This window comes from Betta splendens, chromosome 3, assembly GCF_900634795.4.
Source record: "Betta splendens chromosome 3, fBetSpl5.4, whole genome shotgun sequence".
Classification (NCBI taxonomy): Eukaryota; Metazoa; Chordata; class Actinopteri; order Anabantiformes; family Osphronemidae; genus Betta; species Betta splendens.
Window position 1 is genome coordinate 7,821,297 of NC_040883.2, and position 19,962 is coordinate 7,841,258.

The 19,962-nt window shown below is 45.8% G+C and overlaps 1 protein-coding gene across 1 annotated transcript; it reads right to left on the bottom strand.

The window, feature by feature from the left end:
- Window positions 1–6,111: 6,111 nt before the first annotated feature.
- Window positions 6,112–10,260, bottom strand: dhcr7 (7-dehydrocholesterol reductase). The gene is made up of 8 exons (XM_029145193.3): window positions 10,109–10,260; window positions 9,331–9,441; window positions 8,879–9,101; window positions 8,704–8,794; window positions 8,368–8,581; window positions 8,064–8,268; window positions 7,826–7,957; window positions 6,112–7,742 (listed from the first exon to the last, which is right to left on the bottom strand). The coding sequence occupies exons 2-8, from the start codon at window positions 9,417–9,419 to the stop codon at window positions 7,278–7,280; spliced, it is 1,419 nt and encodes a 472-aa protein (XP_029001026.1). The 5' UTR covers window positions 9,420–9,441; window positions 10,109–10,260; the 3' UTR covers window positions 6,112–7,277.
- Between the last annotated feature and the right edge of the window lie 9,702 nt (window positions 10,261–19,962).

Sequence of the window (19,962 nt, forward strand, 5' to 3'; positions counted from 1 at the left end):
TTAGCCTGTTTCTGAATCTTTATGTTAATGGGAGAAATCTTGGACAGGTCGTCCGTCCAGTCCGATTCATTGGTTTAACAAACAAATTTAACAACTTGCTAGATGCATTTGGATCAGGCGACAAGAACAGAGAAGTTGTAGCCCAGATGTACAGTCTCTAAGAGGTTGGTTGAAGAATAAGAACTAGTCACAGGATATTAACACACTCTGATTCAGTGATTCACCGCATCAGCTGCTTTGGCACCGACCACGCGGCTGCGCTGACATTCCCTCCGTCTAAAAACAGCCCGTCCACAGAGCGGTTCCACCAGATCACCGTGGCAGCCGTTGATGGGAATCTGCAGCGGCGCAGGAGGCGAGTGTTCTACAAACGTGCATAAAGTACAGTAGTATATACAGCAGCTACTGTATGAACAGAACAGAGGTATCTGAACACGTCCAACAACAGATTATGTTAAGTCACTGAGCAGATAGTTTATTTAAATGTTAACTAAACTGGAGAGGTTGTGGATGGATTTAACTGGAGTAACAGCAAAACCTGCCAGAAGTGTAACAGTATGAGAAGTGAAGCACAATGATTCAGCCTGTATCAGTGTAAAGCCTCATGTCTCATCACATTCACCATCTTCTGACATAGTTTACACACACACACACACACACACACACACACACACACACACACACACACACACACACACACACACACACACACACACACGGATGCACGTATGCAGCTCACTGCCTCAGACCGAGGTAAATGAATCAATAGAACGCGAAGGGAAAGTTTATTCTCAGCACTCAACAGAGGAATATCCTAACATTGCAGTGAGTGGCCAGACAGGAAGTAGGAAGTGGAGAAAGGAAGTCCAACATGGCTCATGACAATGGTGTCACATCCTACTGGACATCTGGGTCAGGGTCTGCTGGAAGTCCCTGCGTCCATGCGGGCCACTGTTGCTGTGACAGATTTAGGGACTAATATTAAACGTGAGCAGCGATACACTGCTCAGGGAAGGAACCAGGCAGAAAATTGCGTTAAATGTAGTGTAAAAGTAGCCGTTATCAAAGCAATTAAGCTCATTCCAGCGAGATTCAGTGAAAAGAAATAAGTTGAGCGCAGCGTGCGTCCTTCCATTAGGCATTAGCATGCCAGCGGCGGCCTCACGCTGTAATCAGAATTACATTTAAAAGGGTATTAAAGTTGCACTCGAGTCGACCTGAACGCGTCACTGGGAGCTGTCGGAGGCAGAAACGGGAAACACTGACGGCACAAAGAGCCTGAAACACAGGAACGGGAGCACGTCCGGACAGAGATCAGTGCAAAAAAGGAGGACGGGCTTCAAATGAGGAATGAGGCGGCCGCTTGAACGCGCGGGTGACAAAGTGAACGACCACACATTCAGACCTTCACACCTTAATTGGCAACAAGTCGCGGTAAACAACATTAGGTGTAAACCTCATTACATCTAGTGTAATCAACCTCCTCCCTTATCCTTTAATTAAAGCAGAAACTAGTTATTGACAACGGCCACTTTTCATTTTCACCACCATCGTCGCTCCCTTTATATTTTTCATTTTAATAGACCTTTAGAAAAGATAGCACCAAAAGCAATCATGTGGCAGGAAAACTCAAATGGTGACGGGTTAATCTATCTCTTGACAGCGCGCGGCACCCTGCTGTTACGGACGCTTCCTGTTGATTTTCTGCCACAGCAAATACCAACAATGCAGTTTCCTCATGGCTGCGTCGCTTGCTTCGCTCAGTGGGACATTCCCTTCGTAAAAAGGAACTGGCTTTGACGCTTTTAAGCTTTGCCGATAATAATATAAGGCATAAAACATGATTATTCAGATGAATCACGTGCAGACATTGTCTTAATGCAGCAACCGCTGGTGACCAATCACTCTCCAGCTGCTGAGAGTGCAGGAACGAGCGGAGCGTCACACCTTAAAGCTGGAGGGGGGGTGGAGGTGACCTGATCACCAATGACTTTGGGCGGTGATTGAATCAAAGGGCGATTCATGGTACCAATAACATCAGAATCACTGCGCGTGAGGCCGCGGCTTTTATAGTCAGACGAGCGAGCGAGAGCAGTGTGAGGGGTTCAGGGGGGTCAAGTGGAGGGCGGGGACTGGAGGACCGTCCCTGAGGACGAAGGTGAAGACGGGAAGGGTGAGAGGATGGGTGACAAGTGGAAGGACATGCAGGGTGTGGCCGGGGACGGAGAGAGAGCCCAGCGCGCTTTCATGCTCCCCACAGACAGGTACTCGTCATGCACGAACGACGGCGCCGTAAAACCCAACATGTGTTAGCCCTTTACTTCTGGCTCGGACTTCCTCTGGCTCCGTCTCAGCGCCGCTAGGAACGGGTCGAGGCCAACAACGCGGCGAGGAAGAGCTGTGGCTAGCAGAAACGACGCGGAACCAGGCCCCGCGACGCGGCAAGGCTGCCAACAAACGTCAGGGCCCGATTATTACGAGGCGCACGTGCGGCTGAAACGCTGACTTCACACCAGGCGCCGCTTCACGCCCGGGGTTCTGCCTGGGATAATAGAAAAGACGGAGAATCAATGCTGTCATCGTATATAATCTATACGGAGCTGCATTTTAATGGCTTATGATTCGAAGGCAACGGACGAGCAGTCGCCTCATGTGATTTATTAAAGAGAGAGACGTTCGCTGCGGCGGCGGCTCCAATTATCATTAGGTCCAGTTCAGGCCAGTCAGCTAATGGTTGGGCTCATTGAGCGTCTTTGTGCGAGGAAAAGCTGGGAGTCGAAGACATTCCGCTGTATTTGGACTTTACTCATCTACAGTTCGGGGAAGTTGATGATGAGGGGATGTTGTAAACAGCAGCCTCTGAGCTGTTGGGAGTCGGGATCTTGCTCAACCTCATCTTCAGAGGAAAACGCGCCTTCAGCTACCAAAGCTATTTATGCACTTTTAACAACCGGCTTCGACCGAAACGGTTTGTTAGTTTGGACGGTCCTGCTCTTTTAATTCACTTGGTTCTAATTTACAAGCAATTATAGAAGCTGAAGCACGTTGAACTAATGGCTGCACAGAAAACAAAAAAAAAAAAACAGCCTGTTAAAATGTCAGAGGTTTTACTTTGCAGATGTGACGCCTTTGTGAGTTAAGCTGGGATTAATTCTTCAAAGGAGCCGGTATCGCGTTGTGTTGTGACATCACAGTTGTTTTTCTCTAGAGCGAGACATTGGCTCCACAGCACCGTCGGCCAATCGAGCCGTCACTCCATCCATCCGTCCGTTCGTCCACTTCTGCAGCTTATCTGAACTCACTTTGAAGTCCACACAGGCCGTCGAGGCCTCGGCGCCGCGGAGCTGGATGAGCCCCATCAGAAACACGTTGACGCAAACGAGCAGCGGCCCCGTCCGTGGCCCCTCCACGTCTGAGGCGCTCACAACGCAGCTACACTCACTGCAACATTTAAAGTCAAATGCATTTTACGTTAGAAACATCTCCAATGATCGACAGCGGCTCTAGAACTGTTGGGTCTGTGAGTTTAACCACATTATGGACGACAGAGAGAAAAGGTGCTCATGTGACCTCCAGTGATCTCCCTTACACTACTGCTCCCCCCCCCCCCCCCCCCCCCCCCCCCCCCACACACACACACACACGCACACCATCTCCAAAGCAACCAAACACATCAAACATCAAACAAATCTCCACTTTCTGGAAAGGACGCACCTGTTTCTTGTCTATGAGCTGTAACGGAGAACTCATCTGTGGGTGTCACACTTTTGCAATTCATGATGTGCGTACAGTGTGTGTGAGTTCTGCAGCGGTACGTCACGCCTTCTGTCCTCTGGCTGTAGTGTGTTTATTAGAGATGTGTAACTGCAGCCACAGCAGGTCCCCAGCTGGAAGTCTGATCAGGATTCAAGCAGAGTCGTGATGAGTCCATCTCTTAAATACCACAATCCAAACATGTCAAACGTGTGTGTGTCGGTGCCTGGGCTTCTGTTGCTTGGGATGCTGAGGTGTGAACACTGCGCCTTCACACCTCACAGACCTCGTTAATATGGGACTCGACATCTACAACCAATCATTTTTGCAGCATCGCCCTGTGAATCCTTTTTAATCCCTCGAATTCTTTCTCGGCTCCTAATCCTTTTTTAATTCAACTCTTTGAGTGACTTACAAGGAGTCAAGCCCAAAATGCAGGTGTAGGATTCTATCAGCTTATTCTGGCAGAGCCGTTTTCTCGGTTTAGGGCCTGAGTCAGTGCGTCTGGAAGAGACCAACAGAGGAAAATGTTTTAGCGTTGGAACCTATTGTCTGACTTCAGCCTAAAGACAGATGGGTTTGGTCCAAGTAGCTGTGGAAAACAGAAACGCCACATTATGAACTGATATGTTGCTACATAATGTCGATTCATTTTAAAACTGTGACAACCTGAGATCAGGACGAAGGGGTTCGATTGGGCTGCGATCTGCACGCTCACCTCTAGATGCCACTAGTTCTGGCACGTGGGGTCACGTCATGAAATGTATGCGACACACGACTGAGGGAAAACTTCATCTAACACAAACTTGAGATATCACCATTATGGCCGTTCCAGTCGCTCCTCCAACCACAAGCAGCCAGTGACTACCCTCACCCACCACAATGATTATTAGGTCTATTGCGGCCTGGAATGCTCACAATGGTGGTCTGCCCAGCTTTATGGTACAAGTGAATTGTTAGCGCTTGGAGTTTGCTGACAAATCATGTATTGTCCTCCCTCTGTGGTGCCCCTTTCCTCGCTGCTTACCCACAAGTCTCTTACCCCCAAACTTCCAATAAAAACTAATTTGGCCCCTCGGGAAATAAAAACCAACTTGAGCTGAGGAGTGGCTCCAGCTCCAACTATGCCATTGTGCTTTCGCTGTATCCTGGTCTATTGCTCTCCGTCTGTCTTTGCCTCTCATTCTCTCTGACACTCGCGCCTTTTTTTCCCTCTTTGTCCCCGACATGAATGTGCAGCTGCATAACAGCCTTCCACAATACGCCTTTTGTGTACACTGGACACTTATGGATAGGTTCATAATTTCCACCGGCGAATTCAATAGTCTAAATTTCAGTGTCATCACTTTGTTCAAATTGATGCCTTTCTCGCAGCTATTTGTCATCACGGCCATGGGAGAACCCATCCATTGCACATTAAAGGCCCTTCAATCTCAAGCAACACTTCCTCGCCTTGGGGCTCTATCGGAGAATCAATTAACCTGGAATAAGAATGAACGCTAAGTTGGTTCCATGAAACGAAATATAATGAATCGAGTGCACGTTGCATTAGCGTGGAACAAAGGCAAGCGCAATCAATGAACTTTCCATTATCATAACCGATTTACATCCATAACTCGTATCATTACACTTGGAGGAGACCTCTTGATGGTGAGGTTCTGAGAGCAGGCAGGCGCTTACAAGGCATAATAGGCATCCAGGTCGGATTGATTAGCGAGACACTTGAGGACACCTTCACTTATGAGCTACATTGTACATGTAAATGTATCTTGGATCATAGATTTATATATAGATTTTAGAGTGTTTCAAACTTTTTCTAGATGGAAATTTCACATTCAACACCAGGCGGTGGAAGTGCCTCTAGAGGTGGGATATTTATTGTTTGATTTTGATGGTGATATTATATTCCCCTAGTTTACTTGTAATTCTGATGAACAACCTCTGCATCATCATTATGCTAAAATCAAATGGAGATGTGACTGCACGAACTCCATAATGAACATCAGCTGAACGATAACATTCTACTTGGATTGCTTCAAGTTTGTTGGTCGAAAGTGCGTTAATGATAAAAGATTGCATGAGTCTTCTGTGTTCATGAGGCGGAATTACAGGAATACAATCAAAAGTTCCTTTAATGTCCAAATATTGCAAATGAAACCTGCACAGCTTAATTTTTACCTTACTATTGGGATTCTGTATCATCTACTGCCCCCAGGTGTTGATTTTTAGAATTACATCAAAGCCTACAAGCAATCATTCTATTTAAACTGAGCATTAGTTTGAGCATTAGCTATTTGATCTTAATGACATTTAAGCTTTTTGATCCTAAAATATTTTAACAAAGAATGAAAACCATGATTAAAATTGAAAAATATATATTTTATTGGTTTATTACTACAAAGGCAGTGCTGGTATGAGGTAATAAAAAGACAAATGTGCTGCAAACAGATGAGCAGAAACGATCAAGACAGTTTAAGACAAAGCGATGAAACCACTGCTAAACTTGCACTGTTGCATTTTAGATTGCTTGACAGGAAATAAACACCAGTTTCACCAATTAAGTAAATCAATGTCCCACAGTTATTCTCTGGTTGAATGTAAAAATGTGTGTGATAGACTAGAGAGATGAGGATTCATCATGTGCTCATTGGCTGCTTTATGAGGCACACACTATCTGAACAATCAAATACAAACCAACGCGTCAACTCTGAGCTCTTCTTTTACAAGGTTGTGATTTCTTAGTTTGTAATAAGATGAGGTAAGTTGCATTAATCCCTGAGGCAATACAGGCTCCATTTTTCATTTTAAACGTGTTGGCTAAAACAGTCGAACCACCTCAATAAAACACAATCTCTCTCTCTCTCTGACAGCTTTGAGTTAAAAACAATATCACCTTGTAAAAGTAGAATGTCTTCACAGGTGTTCCTAATAAAGTGGCCAATGAGTGTTGAGTATGTGGTCAAGTTGGGGCAGCAGCGAAGCTACTCTACTACTTGGACTACTTATTATGAACCTAACAGCTTCTAGAGTCACAATGACATCAAACAGATTTAGTATTCTATCAAAAGTGAAACACGTTTTTTTTTTTAAACTCATCTAATAAATTAAACAGGTTACCATAGCAACCTACAGTAGAACCTATTCTAAACTGAATTATGGGAATGTTGCAGCCTTGTGTGGAATTTACTAGTCCACTACTAAACTGGCTGTTTCTGTTCCTGGTGTTGTTTGAAACAGTTCATCTTGTACTTGGTCCTAATAGTTCTAAAGATACACTGAATGGTATAAACTGCCTTTGCTGAGGCTGTACAGTATATAAACTATACATATACTGTAAAAAGAAATATCATTCAGAGAATGTATAAAATGCAGCTGTGTGTTGTTTCGTTCTTTGTAAGTTTAAAACACATACATAACGATAACACACGTATTTGTCTTTCTCCAATTCATAATTGCCATATTTATCTGGACATGTGCCTCACCCCCACCTTTCTCCTCACTCTCCTCCTCCTCACTCCCTGTTTTTAAAACACTCCAGGGATCAGCCGGTATGGCACCGCATCAGTGTAGCGCTTCCAGTCCCTGCCATACTTGCTGCTGCAGCGGTGCTCGTCGCGCACACACCGGTGGACCAGCAGGATGCTCATGTAGACAATGTAAAAATATGGCAGGATGTGAGCGAAGCCGCAGGCGGCACAGTAGGCCAGGGAACCCATCAGGTCGCCGGTGTAGTTAAAGTGGCGGGACACGCCCCAGAAGCCCGAGGTGAGGAGCTTGCTGCGGTGGACGCCGCCATCGGCCGAGCGGTACGAGCACTCGATGAACGCCGGCTTGCGGCCCCAAATGGAGCAGGAGCCGTCGGTGCGCCTGAACACGTCCTTCTGGTGGTTGGTGGAGCGGAAGATGTAATATCCAACGAGGCCAAGCAACAGGACGACGAGGGCGTGGGGGTCGGAGAGCTGCACCGGGTGGTACACCAGGTACAGACCCTGGGGAGGAAAGAAAAAGATTTTATTGTAGAGCAGTTGAAGTTGTCACAGGTGTGTGTTTGTGTTTGTGCACAGTGCGTTACCTGTAGCGTGTAGAGGTAAGGCAGCCAGACACAGTCCCCCCAGCCCAGATACCATCCAAAGTGGTCGTGGCAGATATCAATAGTTTTTAGGTACCATGCTTCATTCCAGAAAAAATCCACTACGTAAATGGCCTAGAGGTAAAACACAACACATACCCAATAACTTCACTAAGGACAATCTCAAATCAATGTTTTTAATAGAAACCAAGTTAAATTAGATCTTTCTATGCCTTCCTACCTGCAGTACATTGACCAGGATCATGGAGTTGGTGACGTGGCCGTACAGTTCCTGCTGCTTGGCCATGTAGGATAGATTGATCAGAGTCCAGGCTACGATGCCCGGGCGGCCATTGAAGAACAGCTTGAAGTCGAACCACTTCCCGATGCGCGGGTTGAACTCGATGCCCATCATGTAATTGTAGAAGACGTTTCCCGTGAACTTGCTGTAGAGTTAAAACACGAAAGCGAAAGAGGGAACGTTAATGAACTGGGATTCCACGGCCGACTTCACGGGTATAGGCTCCAATTACACCAGCACTCACCAGTCCTCGGAGTTTGTGGGGAACAGATAGGCCTTTATAAAAGCAAACGTGGCCACGGTGTAGCCCAGGATGTTGCAGCACCACATCAGAGGGATCCAGTTGTCGAAGATGATGGTGGGCGAAAACCAGTGGAAATAGTGAGCGTTGGCAAACCACAGGGCATGAGTGATCAGCCAACACTGGAGCCCGTTGATCTCATACTTGTTAATCAGGCCTAGTGAATTGGAACAAAACACACGAGGATAAATCTCAAAACACACGATGTCATGAATGTCTGACAAATGTCACCCTCAGTCAGATCACGGCAACGCTCTGTCTCAAGTATTAATTACGTACCAGCAGGGGTTCGCGCTCCATCCTGCACTCCACCGACATATACAGGAAGAAACTTGTGAACAACGTCAGGAATGCACATATAGAGGAAGACCTGTAGGAAAACAGAGCTTGTTTCAAAACGGTGCGGTTTGAAAACAGCTAAATCGAGTTGTCGCTCCTCCGCGCGTCCCCTTACCTGGAACGACACCCACACGCCATAGATCTTAACAGCTGCCCAGCTGAAGGAGGGCGACCGGGCCCAGATCGTGGGCAGGCTGGTCTCTCCTCGGTACAACTCAAGCAGAGGCTGGGTTACCGAGCACTGGTACTGATCACAGGCCATCACAAAGTAGAAGACGATGAAGGGGGCGAAGCACAGGAGGCTGACGACGCCGAACAGGGAGAACCAGTCCACCTCCCTGAGAACCAAACAGGTATGATTTAATAGTAAGACATTCAACATATACTGTACATCTGGTTGTGACTGTCTTATAAAGATATACAATAAAAGAAATCGAAATGATTCGATTCATTCTCTGTCGTTTTGTACCTTAATAAAAGCCTTCAATACATAACTGTGCATGCGGTAGCAGTAGGTGACAGGTGAGTAGCAGGTCAAAGTGTGTAGTTCAAGTGAAGCGTGCTCACCATGCTCTGCCCCACTGTGCTGTCTGATCCCTGCGTCCAGAGGCCGTCCCTTTGCCCCTGGGGTGGACGTGTCTCCTGGTGGTCTCCATGGCAACAATGCACTATTAAACACTGGGTGGGTAGATAAAGTGATCAGGTTTATATGTAACACTGATGCAGCCGCACGTCCAAGGTTCAATACACTGGCCACACAAGACGCACCACGGGCGACGCTGCTCACAACAACACGCATTCACTGGAGTTATCTACCTGTCGTCGCAGGTGAGAGCAACATTTACAGCGTAAAGCAGATAGTGTGAGAATTGAAGTGCACGTCTATGGCGGATGTGAGATAAGCAGCAGAACCACAGATGGAGGTCAGTGCGATAAGGACAACTTAGCCCTGGATGTGTTCATGTGTCACAGCGAAGCACGTGCTGTTCCTTCGCTACAGGAGCAAAGGTGACGTCAGGCCAACCTGGACTATTAACGCTGACAGCTGCTGTGGACGCGTTGAGCACACGCACACGCACACGCACGACCCCAAATAGAAAGTAGGTGCATATGTTGCATAACGTTAATGAAAACCGGCCCCCGTTCCTCTTTTCAGTGTAAATGTGAACTGAACGTATCATCGCACGCGCACCCCCGTCAACGTTAACAAATGCTAAGCTAACGTTGGCTTAACGTTGGTGATGAACAAGGAAAAGAGCTCCTCGTATCCTGATCGGTGCCCCGCGCTATTAACGTGAAACGCGATGCTAACGCCGCTGCATATGCACCGACACGCCTCGCTCACCTGCGCGTGACACACAGTCGCTCCGACGAGCAGCTCGTCTCCTGTTTCCTGCCAAACCAGGCGCTGCTGGCAACCGCTGGACGCCAGGCGACGTATGGCTTCAAACCCCGCCCACAACCACATTACGTGTCCGCTATTAAGCCAATGGAATCCATCCCACAGCGGACCGGAAATGAATGCTGGCCTCTAATTGGTTGACAACAGCTGGAGCCACAAACACACGACGCGTGTGCTAGTTGTTGAATGGTTTAGCCAGAGTACGCGACGAGCGCGTTATAGCCCTTCAGCTGACAGCAGATTCACCGGTTGTTATGATAACAGTAGTCATCGATGCGAACAGCTAATATTTCATATCTTTTTACATTTCCAAAAAAATACTACTACTGTAACCAATTGTGATGTAACACTTTCCGTCTGACACTCGTGTCAACTCAATGAAAGGCATATTTCGCATATTTTCGTTGCCCCGCGATATGCATTATTTTGTGTAATTCATAGTTGGACAGAGTGGTGGACACTGGTTATTTTCGACCATACAGAAGCCGTTTGTTAATAGACCAGTAATTAAGCCTAGAACACTTGCAATGTAACCCCTAACGGTGAGTTCAGGTGTATGTACAGAAAATGACCGCTAGATGGCGGTGTTCGGCTGTGTTACTTAAATCGTATGAGGTAAAGCCACCCAAGGCAAAGCAGGAACATGCCACTATACCAGTCACCGGGGGAAAGTGGATGGCAGTGTTCCTTCTGCCATCACCTTGAGAACATATATTGATTGAATCTGCGTCCAATGTAGGAGCATTCTTTCTCTTTTTTCCTACTGACTTACATGCGTCACGAATGCTGCACAAGCAGAAGAAGAACTTTTTTTAATATTCTCCTTGGGACAGTGTTGAAATATGAGCAGTTGTTGAATTTTCCACGAGTCACTCTAATACTGTGAGTAGGGAAAACGTATTATGGGTTGCTTTATTGGCCAATATAGACATACGAGCATTACACGATCCCCTTTATGTACTATAGTCAACACCAAGCACACTCCTCTGGACAGTATTCTGACACTTTTAATAAATATTTTACCTGTCCATGCACCGAACTGTACTCAACCTAATTATGTTTTATTCAAGAAATATACTGTATAGATCATATAAAATATAAGCTAGACTGTAAACGATGAAAACAAAAGATGGTTCCCTGCAGAAGGCTCCCGCGGCATCACCCTGCGCCCTGGTCTCAAACATTCTCCTGTTTCCGTGCATTAACCTTGTTCCTCTCCCCTGCTGTGATTCCCCTTGTTTTTGCATTCTGTCAGTTTTCTCTGTGCCGCTACTGTTCGTGTTTCCCTTTTCTCCTGCCATTCTTCTATACGCTTTGATCAGGCGCCTTGTTTCTGCGCCAGATCCAGACAGTGTGATGTATCTGGGCCAAGCAGCAGACAACACTGTTGCACAGTGCGTCTGAGGCGCAGAAGATATTTTGTGCTGATTGTTCTTTATGTTACCTTGTGGAAAAATTCAACAGGGAACTTGTTCTGAGGGGTTTTGGTGATCTTTTTTGACACTTTGGCACTTGGCCCTTATGAACCACAGTATAGAGTCTGGAAATATCACTGTGGTTCTATAATGGATAATTCTAGCAGAAAGATAAATTGTAAAGTTAGCTCATTATTTTTTTTTAATCGGGCAGCTACTGTACATGTGTGTACAACGTACTGTATGTCTGAATGTATCAAACCAATTGAAGCAGCAGCACCAGCAGCAGTTGGACAGATTTCGGTCCATGTCTTCTATTCCGAGCACCACTTTACCCCGAACTCCATATAAGGATAACTCAAAGTCATGTTATATGATGTTACAAGTACTTATTCAGTCAGGGGTGTTGTATTTTTGCCCAGGCCTGTTTCATTGGGTTATTTTGTAACCTGTTTTTGGTGAACCACAGTTAAAAAGTTTTAAATTTTCAATACTTAATATTTTATTATTACAACTGTCATTCTTTTAGGTTTAGAGCAACATTTGTGTTTTTTGCTACTTTAACGGCAGAATACCAACAAATATGCCTCTGTATATGATTATTAGCTGCAGTGCTGGCGTGTATGTCTAGCAGACGCTGTAGGAGGGCAGGAGGGGCGGGGGTGGTGACAAATCTAACTCTAATCAGCTCCCCGGGGACCACGCGCGAGTGTCTGTATGCAGAACAGCGTGTCTATGTACGAATTCGAATTTATGAATATTTGGCACACATTGTGATTTTAGATGTGCATAGTCAATGTGCGGCTGCGTCTCTTTATTGGCGTTAGGTGTCTCTGTAAATGCAAGGGTCCATTGTGTATCAAAGTCATGATGCAACTCGCCTCTTAAATAATTTAATATAAATGAAAGTGAAAAATTCATGAGAGCAGAGCCTCTTGTCTCTTTGTCCTCTTCCTTCCTTGCTTCCTGTCCTGATGTGTCTCATCTCAGTTGGACTCACCATCATCTTCATCGCTTACATGAAGATGCAGGAGAAAGTGTGCATCGTATGAGTGAGTAAGTCATTCTCTCGCGCTACTGATTTGCTGACAAGCTGGAGCTGTGTGTCAACTTTCAATCGCAAGTGTTACAGTTCTCACATTGCGGCCTCATCTTGTTCACTTGACTTGTGTAGTCTCACAGCTTTTATAGCAGTCACCGAATGCCTGAAGTCTGGACACATGGGAATCACTGAGCTGCCTTCATTTGAACAATATCCCTCATTGTTTTGTAGAACTACTGTGTTTTCTATGACGGTCTTTCTAATGTACATAATTAAAATAGGACCAGGAGCTTCATTCTTGGTCCTGAGAAACAAACATCACAGGAGGGTTGGGCCCTTTTTTTTTTTTTTTTTTTTTTTTTGTTCTGTCCAGCAGTTAAGCAAGCAGCATATATTACGCTGAATGCCATATTGTGATGGACAGCTTTGCTTTAACAAGAAGAGTATATATAGAATATATATACTCTTCCTGATTTATGGTTTATTTAATGGTTTATTTAGCTAATCCAAAATGTGTGTGATGTTGCTGTGTTGGTGGACAGGTTAGGTTCTGCTTTAGGATGTGTATGGGGGGGGGGGGGGGGGGGGGGGGGGGGGGATAAGGGGTGCAACCAGCTGCTGAAACCAAGCAAATCTGTTAAGTAAACAATCGGAGCAAAAAAAATAAATAAATAAGAAGCATGGATGTACCTTAGGCTAACACATTCATAACTAAACAATTTTGTACTGTGGTTTACCTTGGAGATTAATACTAATACCAATAATAGTGCTAAGGTATGTGCACATACTAATACAAACATATACATACAATATACATACATGTGCATTATTATACATATCCCATACTACTTAATAAAAGTCATGACATACAACACCACAAATTCCATATTCACACTATTCATATCGGTAGTGATAAGTATCAATAATACTTACAGTTGGATTTGGAAAGTGTCCCACTACAAGGTTAGTAAGGCTGTAGCTTATCATTATTCACCCAAAGGGTGAGGCAGACGTTGGTGCATGAAACAATGCCACTTGTGGAAGCCAGGGTGATGTGAGGGGCTCCGCCACTACGCCCATCCAGCAAGCAGAGGAAGGAATCCTAGCAGCCAGGGAGCCCACCACACCTTCAGTTCCAGGAGGGCAGGTGGTTGCGACCCAAGCCGCCCACACAGAGCCCCCCTGGCAGAGCTGCAGCAGCCACAGAGACAGCACCCGAGGCCAGAGTGGGCCACCGGGGGTCAACGCTGTCCGCCCCATGAGAACCAGGGGCAAACACTCCCCCCGGCGGGAGGGTCGGCCTGAAAGAGTAGAGCCCGAGGACCCACGGTCCGTAGGGAGCCCGCCAGAAGATGCCCCCGCGCCCAGAGTGGGGCCCGCCCCCAGCCCACCCACCCCCACACGGGCGGAGCGGGGCCTACCCCATCGGCCCGACCTCATCCCCTGGCGCTACAGCCGCCTGCAGCACAAGGCCAGCAATTGGTGGGGTCAGCAGAAAAGAGACCACCCAGGCAGACGATCATCGTACCCCGGGCGAAAAAACCGGACCCCCCCACACTTCAACCGCACCACAGGCATACCAACTCACACACAAACACAGACGCATACACCCACTCCACATGTGCAACACACATCATCACATCAACACACACACACACCATAGACTCTCTCACAACAAATAGTCAATCATACGTGAACCAATGCACTCTCAGATACATTCTCCCACCCCACACCATTCGCTTGCATCACATTCGTGGGGGAGGGTAGGTCTCCGGCCTGCCGTCCACTGTGGCCCCAGGCAGGGACCGCAGCTCCTCCCGAGCCCCGACCAACCCCCCTAACCCGGGGGGAGGCAGAGGGGCAGTAGCAAATAGGTACCCCAGAACCCTGCAACCCAGCTTGGACGTGAGTGTGTGGAACTAAAGTGCACTGAAGGTGGGTGACAACCTCCAGGAGCACAACCGCTGGCTTGACGGTGTGGTCCCCCGGACAGTGCCCCCCCCCTCGCCCTAAATGTCTTTTTGCAGTAAAACTGGGTGGTGATCTCTCCATCAGGGCCAGTGGCCGAGGCCACAACTGGCCTGAGCCCCAGGCCCCAGTGAAAGAGCCCACCCCCGGCCCTAAATGTATGTGTATTGTAGCTAAGTATGAGGAACTTTGGGAGATACCCAATTCTCCGGGGGGTCCAGCAGACAGAGCCATCAATGGGAAGTCTACTGGCCCCCCCCGGAAGGAGCCCCCAGATTCCTGGACAAGTGTGTATGACTAATGCAATTAAAACTGCAGAGCATCCCACTTGGAAGGGACGGAACCACTTCCCAGTAGCCCTGGTCCCTCCATCAGCAGGACGCCCCTTGCAGACCTAAGTGGATGAATGCGGAGAAATGTAGTTGGGAAGCAGAGCACCAGGGTCCGCAGAGCCAGGTTCCCGACTGGCTCTGCTACCTATCCCACCACCCCCCACAACCCCCAGCCAGGAAGGACAGCCGAGACCAGGGACCGCAGTACTACTGCCCAGGCCGCCACACGCAGCACAGCCAGAGCCATCCTCACCCTTCTTTCACACTTACCCATTCTCTCGCTCAAGTATGGCCCATGCTCGCCCCCGTGTAGTGTGACACTCAAACCCCACACACATACTCTGCGGTTGTGCATTGAGGGCCAGCCTCGCCCAGGGCCCAATGAAGGTCTAGCCTGAGTAGTCCGCCAACCCCCCCTTCAACAGGCCCGAGCAGTTACCAGAGGGCGTCGGACCGCTAGGGCAGGCAGCGCCCCACCCGAGCAGGGGCAGCGCCCCAGGGGAGAGACACCCCCTCCGGGCACAGGCAGGCACCCCCAGAGGGAGTCCCCTGGACCAGGTTACCAGGTCTCCACCCCCAGGTCCGCCCCCCGCACACCGGCAGGGAGGCCCGCCTCCAGCTCCCCGGAGACAGGCAACGCCAACCCTCAAAATGGTCCCATCCCGGCACAGGGCCGCCGGGGTCCCAGCAGCCACCACACCCCCACCGCAGGGGACCCATGCGGCCAGCCCTGAGTCCACCAACCCGTCCCGGTTCCTTAGGGCAGGCAGGCACCACCAACCACCAGTCACCCTCCCACCACTGTGCCAGACATGACGCAGCACCCGAGCCCCACGCATCCTTACCTGGAAATGGAATCAATCAGAGTATAGTTTTGGTCATTGATTTGATGAAGCAGACAATGTGTCTAAGGTGGTATAATCTAACAAGCTGTTCAGGTATTGAGTAATGCTTAATTTTTTTTAGTTTTCCAGTTTCATGAGGATGATTTCTTTGCGACACAGAGGGCAGAAAGAAGTGTGTGTGATGAGTTTGTCTCTAGATCAAGCCCACTTAGATCTCCTAGAAGACAAAGTGCAGGGGCTGCTGGGATTGGACAGCTTAACTGGGTTGACAGGTGTTCACATACTCTTTGCCAAAATTGCCTGCACAGGTGAGCATGACCAGAATGCATGTAGGAATCTATCTGCTGTGTTATCTGTACAGTGAGGGCAAATATTTGAGTTTGTGAGACCCATTTGGAACATCCTTTGTCCTGTATAGTGAGTTCTATGAAGAATTTTGTATGTATTAGTTGTAAATTTGTATTTTTTGTCATTCTGAATAAATTAGAACATATGTTATTCCAGAACGTGTAATTAGTGGTGATATTGAGATCAGCTTCCCATTTAGAGATCGGAAGGCTCACTGTCTGGTCTACATTGGAAATTAAGATATAGATTTTGGATACTGTCCTTTTCCCTGATATATGAATAAATCGCTCTATTACTGGTGGTGGTTGCATGTGGATGGGCAGTATTCTTACTTTTTGCATTAAGTATTGACTTTAGTTGTTGGTATTCTAAGAAATTGGCACTAGTGATTTCATAGTGAGACACTAGTTCTTCAAAAGAGGTAAACTTGTCTCTTGTGAAAACATGTTTCAGATGTGTTATCCCTTTGATATGCCAAGTTGGAAAGTGTATTGCCTTTTTGTTTTGTATGATGTCTGGATTGTTCCAGAGAGGTTGTGTTTTGGCAAAGAGTAAGCGAAGACCCATTAATTTTAAGAAACTCCCACCAGGCTTGCAGAGATGCTTTTATGCTAATGTTCTGGTAACAACTATGATGTTTGATTTTGGTGCTGATAAAGGGCAGATCTGCAACTTTAATATTTCCACAAAATGTTTGTTCAATGTCTATCCAGGAGGAGTCTGCTGGCATGGGTTTTATCCATTTGTGGACATGGTTCAGTCTATTGGCAAGAAAATAGTGGTGGAAGTTAGGTAGTTCTAGGCCGCCGCAGCGTCTGGATTTTTGAAGAGTTTTTAAACTAATTCGTGGTGGCTTGGTTTTCCACAAAAACTGTGAGATGTAGGAGTCTAATGTCTTAAACCACGCCTGGGCTGGCTGAGTTGGAATCATTGAAAATATGTAATTAATTTTTGGCAGGATCATCATTTTTATGGTGGCAATTCTTCCCATAAGTGAAATGGGTAAGGACTGCCATCTTTTTGAGGTTGGCTTCTATTTGTTTTAATAATGGATTGTAGTTTAGATCCAATAGCTCTGATAGCCTAGACGGACAATTCAATGCCCAAGTATTTAATGTTTCCTGAATGGAGTGTGGTGGAGGAGGATGTTAGTCACCTTAAGGTTAAGTGGTAGCACTATAGATTTGGTCCAGTTAATAGAGTTACTCTGAAAGTCCTGAAGAATTCATCTATGAGGCTGATAGTTGTAGGAAGAGACGTCTGTGGCTCAAGGAGAAACAGTAACCACATCGTCAGCATATAAACTTATTTTATGATTTACTGATTTGGTCGGTATATTCCAGTAATTCCTTCATGCTGTCTTATTGCTGCGGCTAGAGGTTCAATAAATATTGCAAATAGTGATGGGGACAGTGGGCAGCCCTGTCTTGTCCCTCTATGCAGATTAAACCTTTGGTGAGATCTGGTTGTTTGTTCTGACTGCAGGTTTTGCTGAGTTGTATAATATTTGGATCCAGTCTATGAATGTTTCCCCAATGCCGAATTTGTGCAGAGTGGCTAAAAGAAACTTCCAGTTTACTCTATTCGAAAGCTTTTTCTGCATCTAAGAGACGATGGCTGTCTCTAGTTTATGGATGGTGACATAATCAATTAAATTAATTAGTCTGTTCATATTGTTTGTTGACTGTCTACCTTTAATGAAGCCTGTTTGATCAGAAGTGAATATATATGGAGTGATTTTTTCTAATCTTCTAGCAAGTGCTTTACACACTATTTTTAGATCTACATTTATTAGTGAAATTGGTCTATAACTCGATGGGAGTGTAGGGTCTTTCCCTGGTTTTTTGGAGCAGGCTTATGAAGGCAGGAATTCATATTTGTGGGTAATGAATGTTGTTGTTTAATTTCAGCTAACATTTGTAAAAGCTGGGTGCCAGCATTGACCAGAACTCTTTATAAAATTCAGTTGGGATCCATCTGGTCCTGGAGCTTTTTTATTGGGCATCTCCTGCAGAGCTTCATGTAGTTCTGCCAAAGATAACAATGAGTCTAGAGTTGTAGATTGTTCTTCATTTAGCTTTGGCAGTTCTAGTTTATTCAGAACGCCTCTATGGCTGAGGTGGGTGGATCTATTTGGGACGTATATAACTCTTGGTAAAAGTTTTTAAAGGTATCATTTATTTCATGGGGATCACGAGTAATGTTGCCTTCCTTATTAGTTATTGAATGGATGATTTGTTTCTCTTTATTATTTTTTAATTGGTTAGCTAGAAATTTACCACATTTATTAGCATGGTCAAAGTTCTCCCAGCGTAATTGGTCTATCTGAAACTGAGTTTTGCAATCAATTATATTATTTAATTTTCAGCTTTAGATTCTTTAGGTCTTCTAGGACATCATTGGTTGGAGAGGCTGCATATTTAATCTCTAGAGATTTTATTTTTTTGCTCTAATTCTAATTCAAGTAACATGTCCTTTTTTTTCTTGTGTGATGAATATGAAATAATTCTACCGCGCATAACTGCCTTCCCAGTCTCCCAAAGAACACAGGGTGAGATTTCCGGTGTATCGTTGATTCTATAAAGGTTTTCCATTCTCTCCTGACATAACTGATGAAGTCTTGATCATTGAGTAATGATGTATTAAACCTCCAATTCCTGGTTGATGGTGTGGCTGTCTTAATCAACGAAATGGACATTGGTGCATGATCACTGATTGTGATAGAGTGAATATTGGTGTCAGAGACATCTTGTAAGACTGAGTTATTTACTAAAATATAATCTATACGGGAGTGAGAGTGGTGAACTGGTGAGAAAAAGGTATATTCCCTGGATGTAGGATGAAGAGAACGCCATGTGTCACAGAGACCAAAGTCATCCATGTACTGTTTTAAGGTCTGTACTGATTGCCAGTTCCTGTTGCTCACAGCTTTGCTTAGCCTGTCCAACTCTGGGTTAAATACTAAATAAAGTCCCCTCCTACTATAAGTTTGGAACCAGAGTGAGCAGACAGTGATGTGAAGAAGCGTGAAAGAAAGAGGGGTCGTCAGCATTAGGGCCATACACATTAGCTATGCAATATTCAATGTTTCCTATCAAGATATTAATGATTATATATCTCCCTTCTGGATCTACAATGGTATCGTTATGCGTAAAGTGAATCTTTTTATTTATCAGGATGGCGACCCCTCTTTGTTTAGAATTGTAACCGGCTAAGTAGGCATGTGGGAACTCTGCTGATGCCAGAGTGTAATTTATAATTTTGGGAATATGAGTTTCCTGTAGTAAAACAATGTCTGCTTGTAGGGTTTTCAAATGGTTAAATATTTTAAATCGTTTGTCCTTCTTATTGATTCCACGTACATTCCAAGTGACAATCTTCAGTGGTGTCATATCTTACCTGACTGCTGTGGATCACTAGTCTTGTGTGTATGTAGTGTGACAGACTTTAGGTGTGTGGCTAACCTTAAGTACCTGTGTATTCTGAGTTGTGTGTTACCTATGTATGTGCACGTGTTTCCCCTGTGCAGTAGATGTTTGTGTGTGGCTGCTGGAGGGCTACATAGCTGGCTGACTACGTGGGAGAAGAATCGAGGAAAGGATGTAGACAGTGTGGAGTGAAAGTAGGTGAAGGAAAAAGAGTAAAGGGAAGGAAAATTAAAGTGAAAGGGAAGTGAGTGATTACGTATGGTGAGCGCTTTGCAAAGTGAGTGAGTGAGTGACATTAGAATGACAGTAAACATTTATATGAAACATCTGCGAGAGAACGAGTTTGAATACTGGATGTAAAGTTATAACACATAGTTGCATTGCATCTATTGTTTTTTTTAACAAACCTTTTATATCGT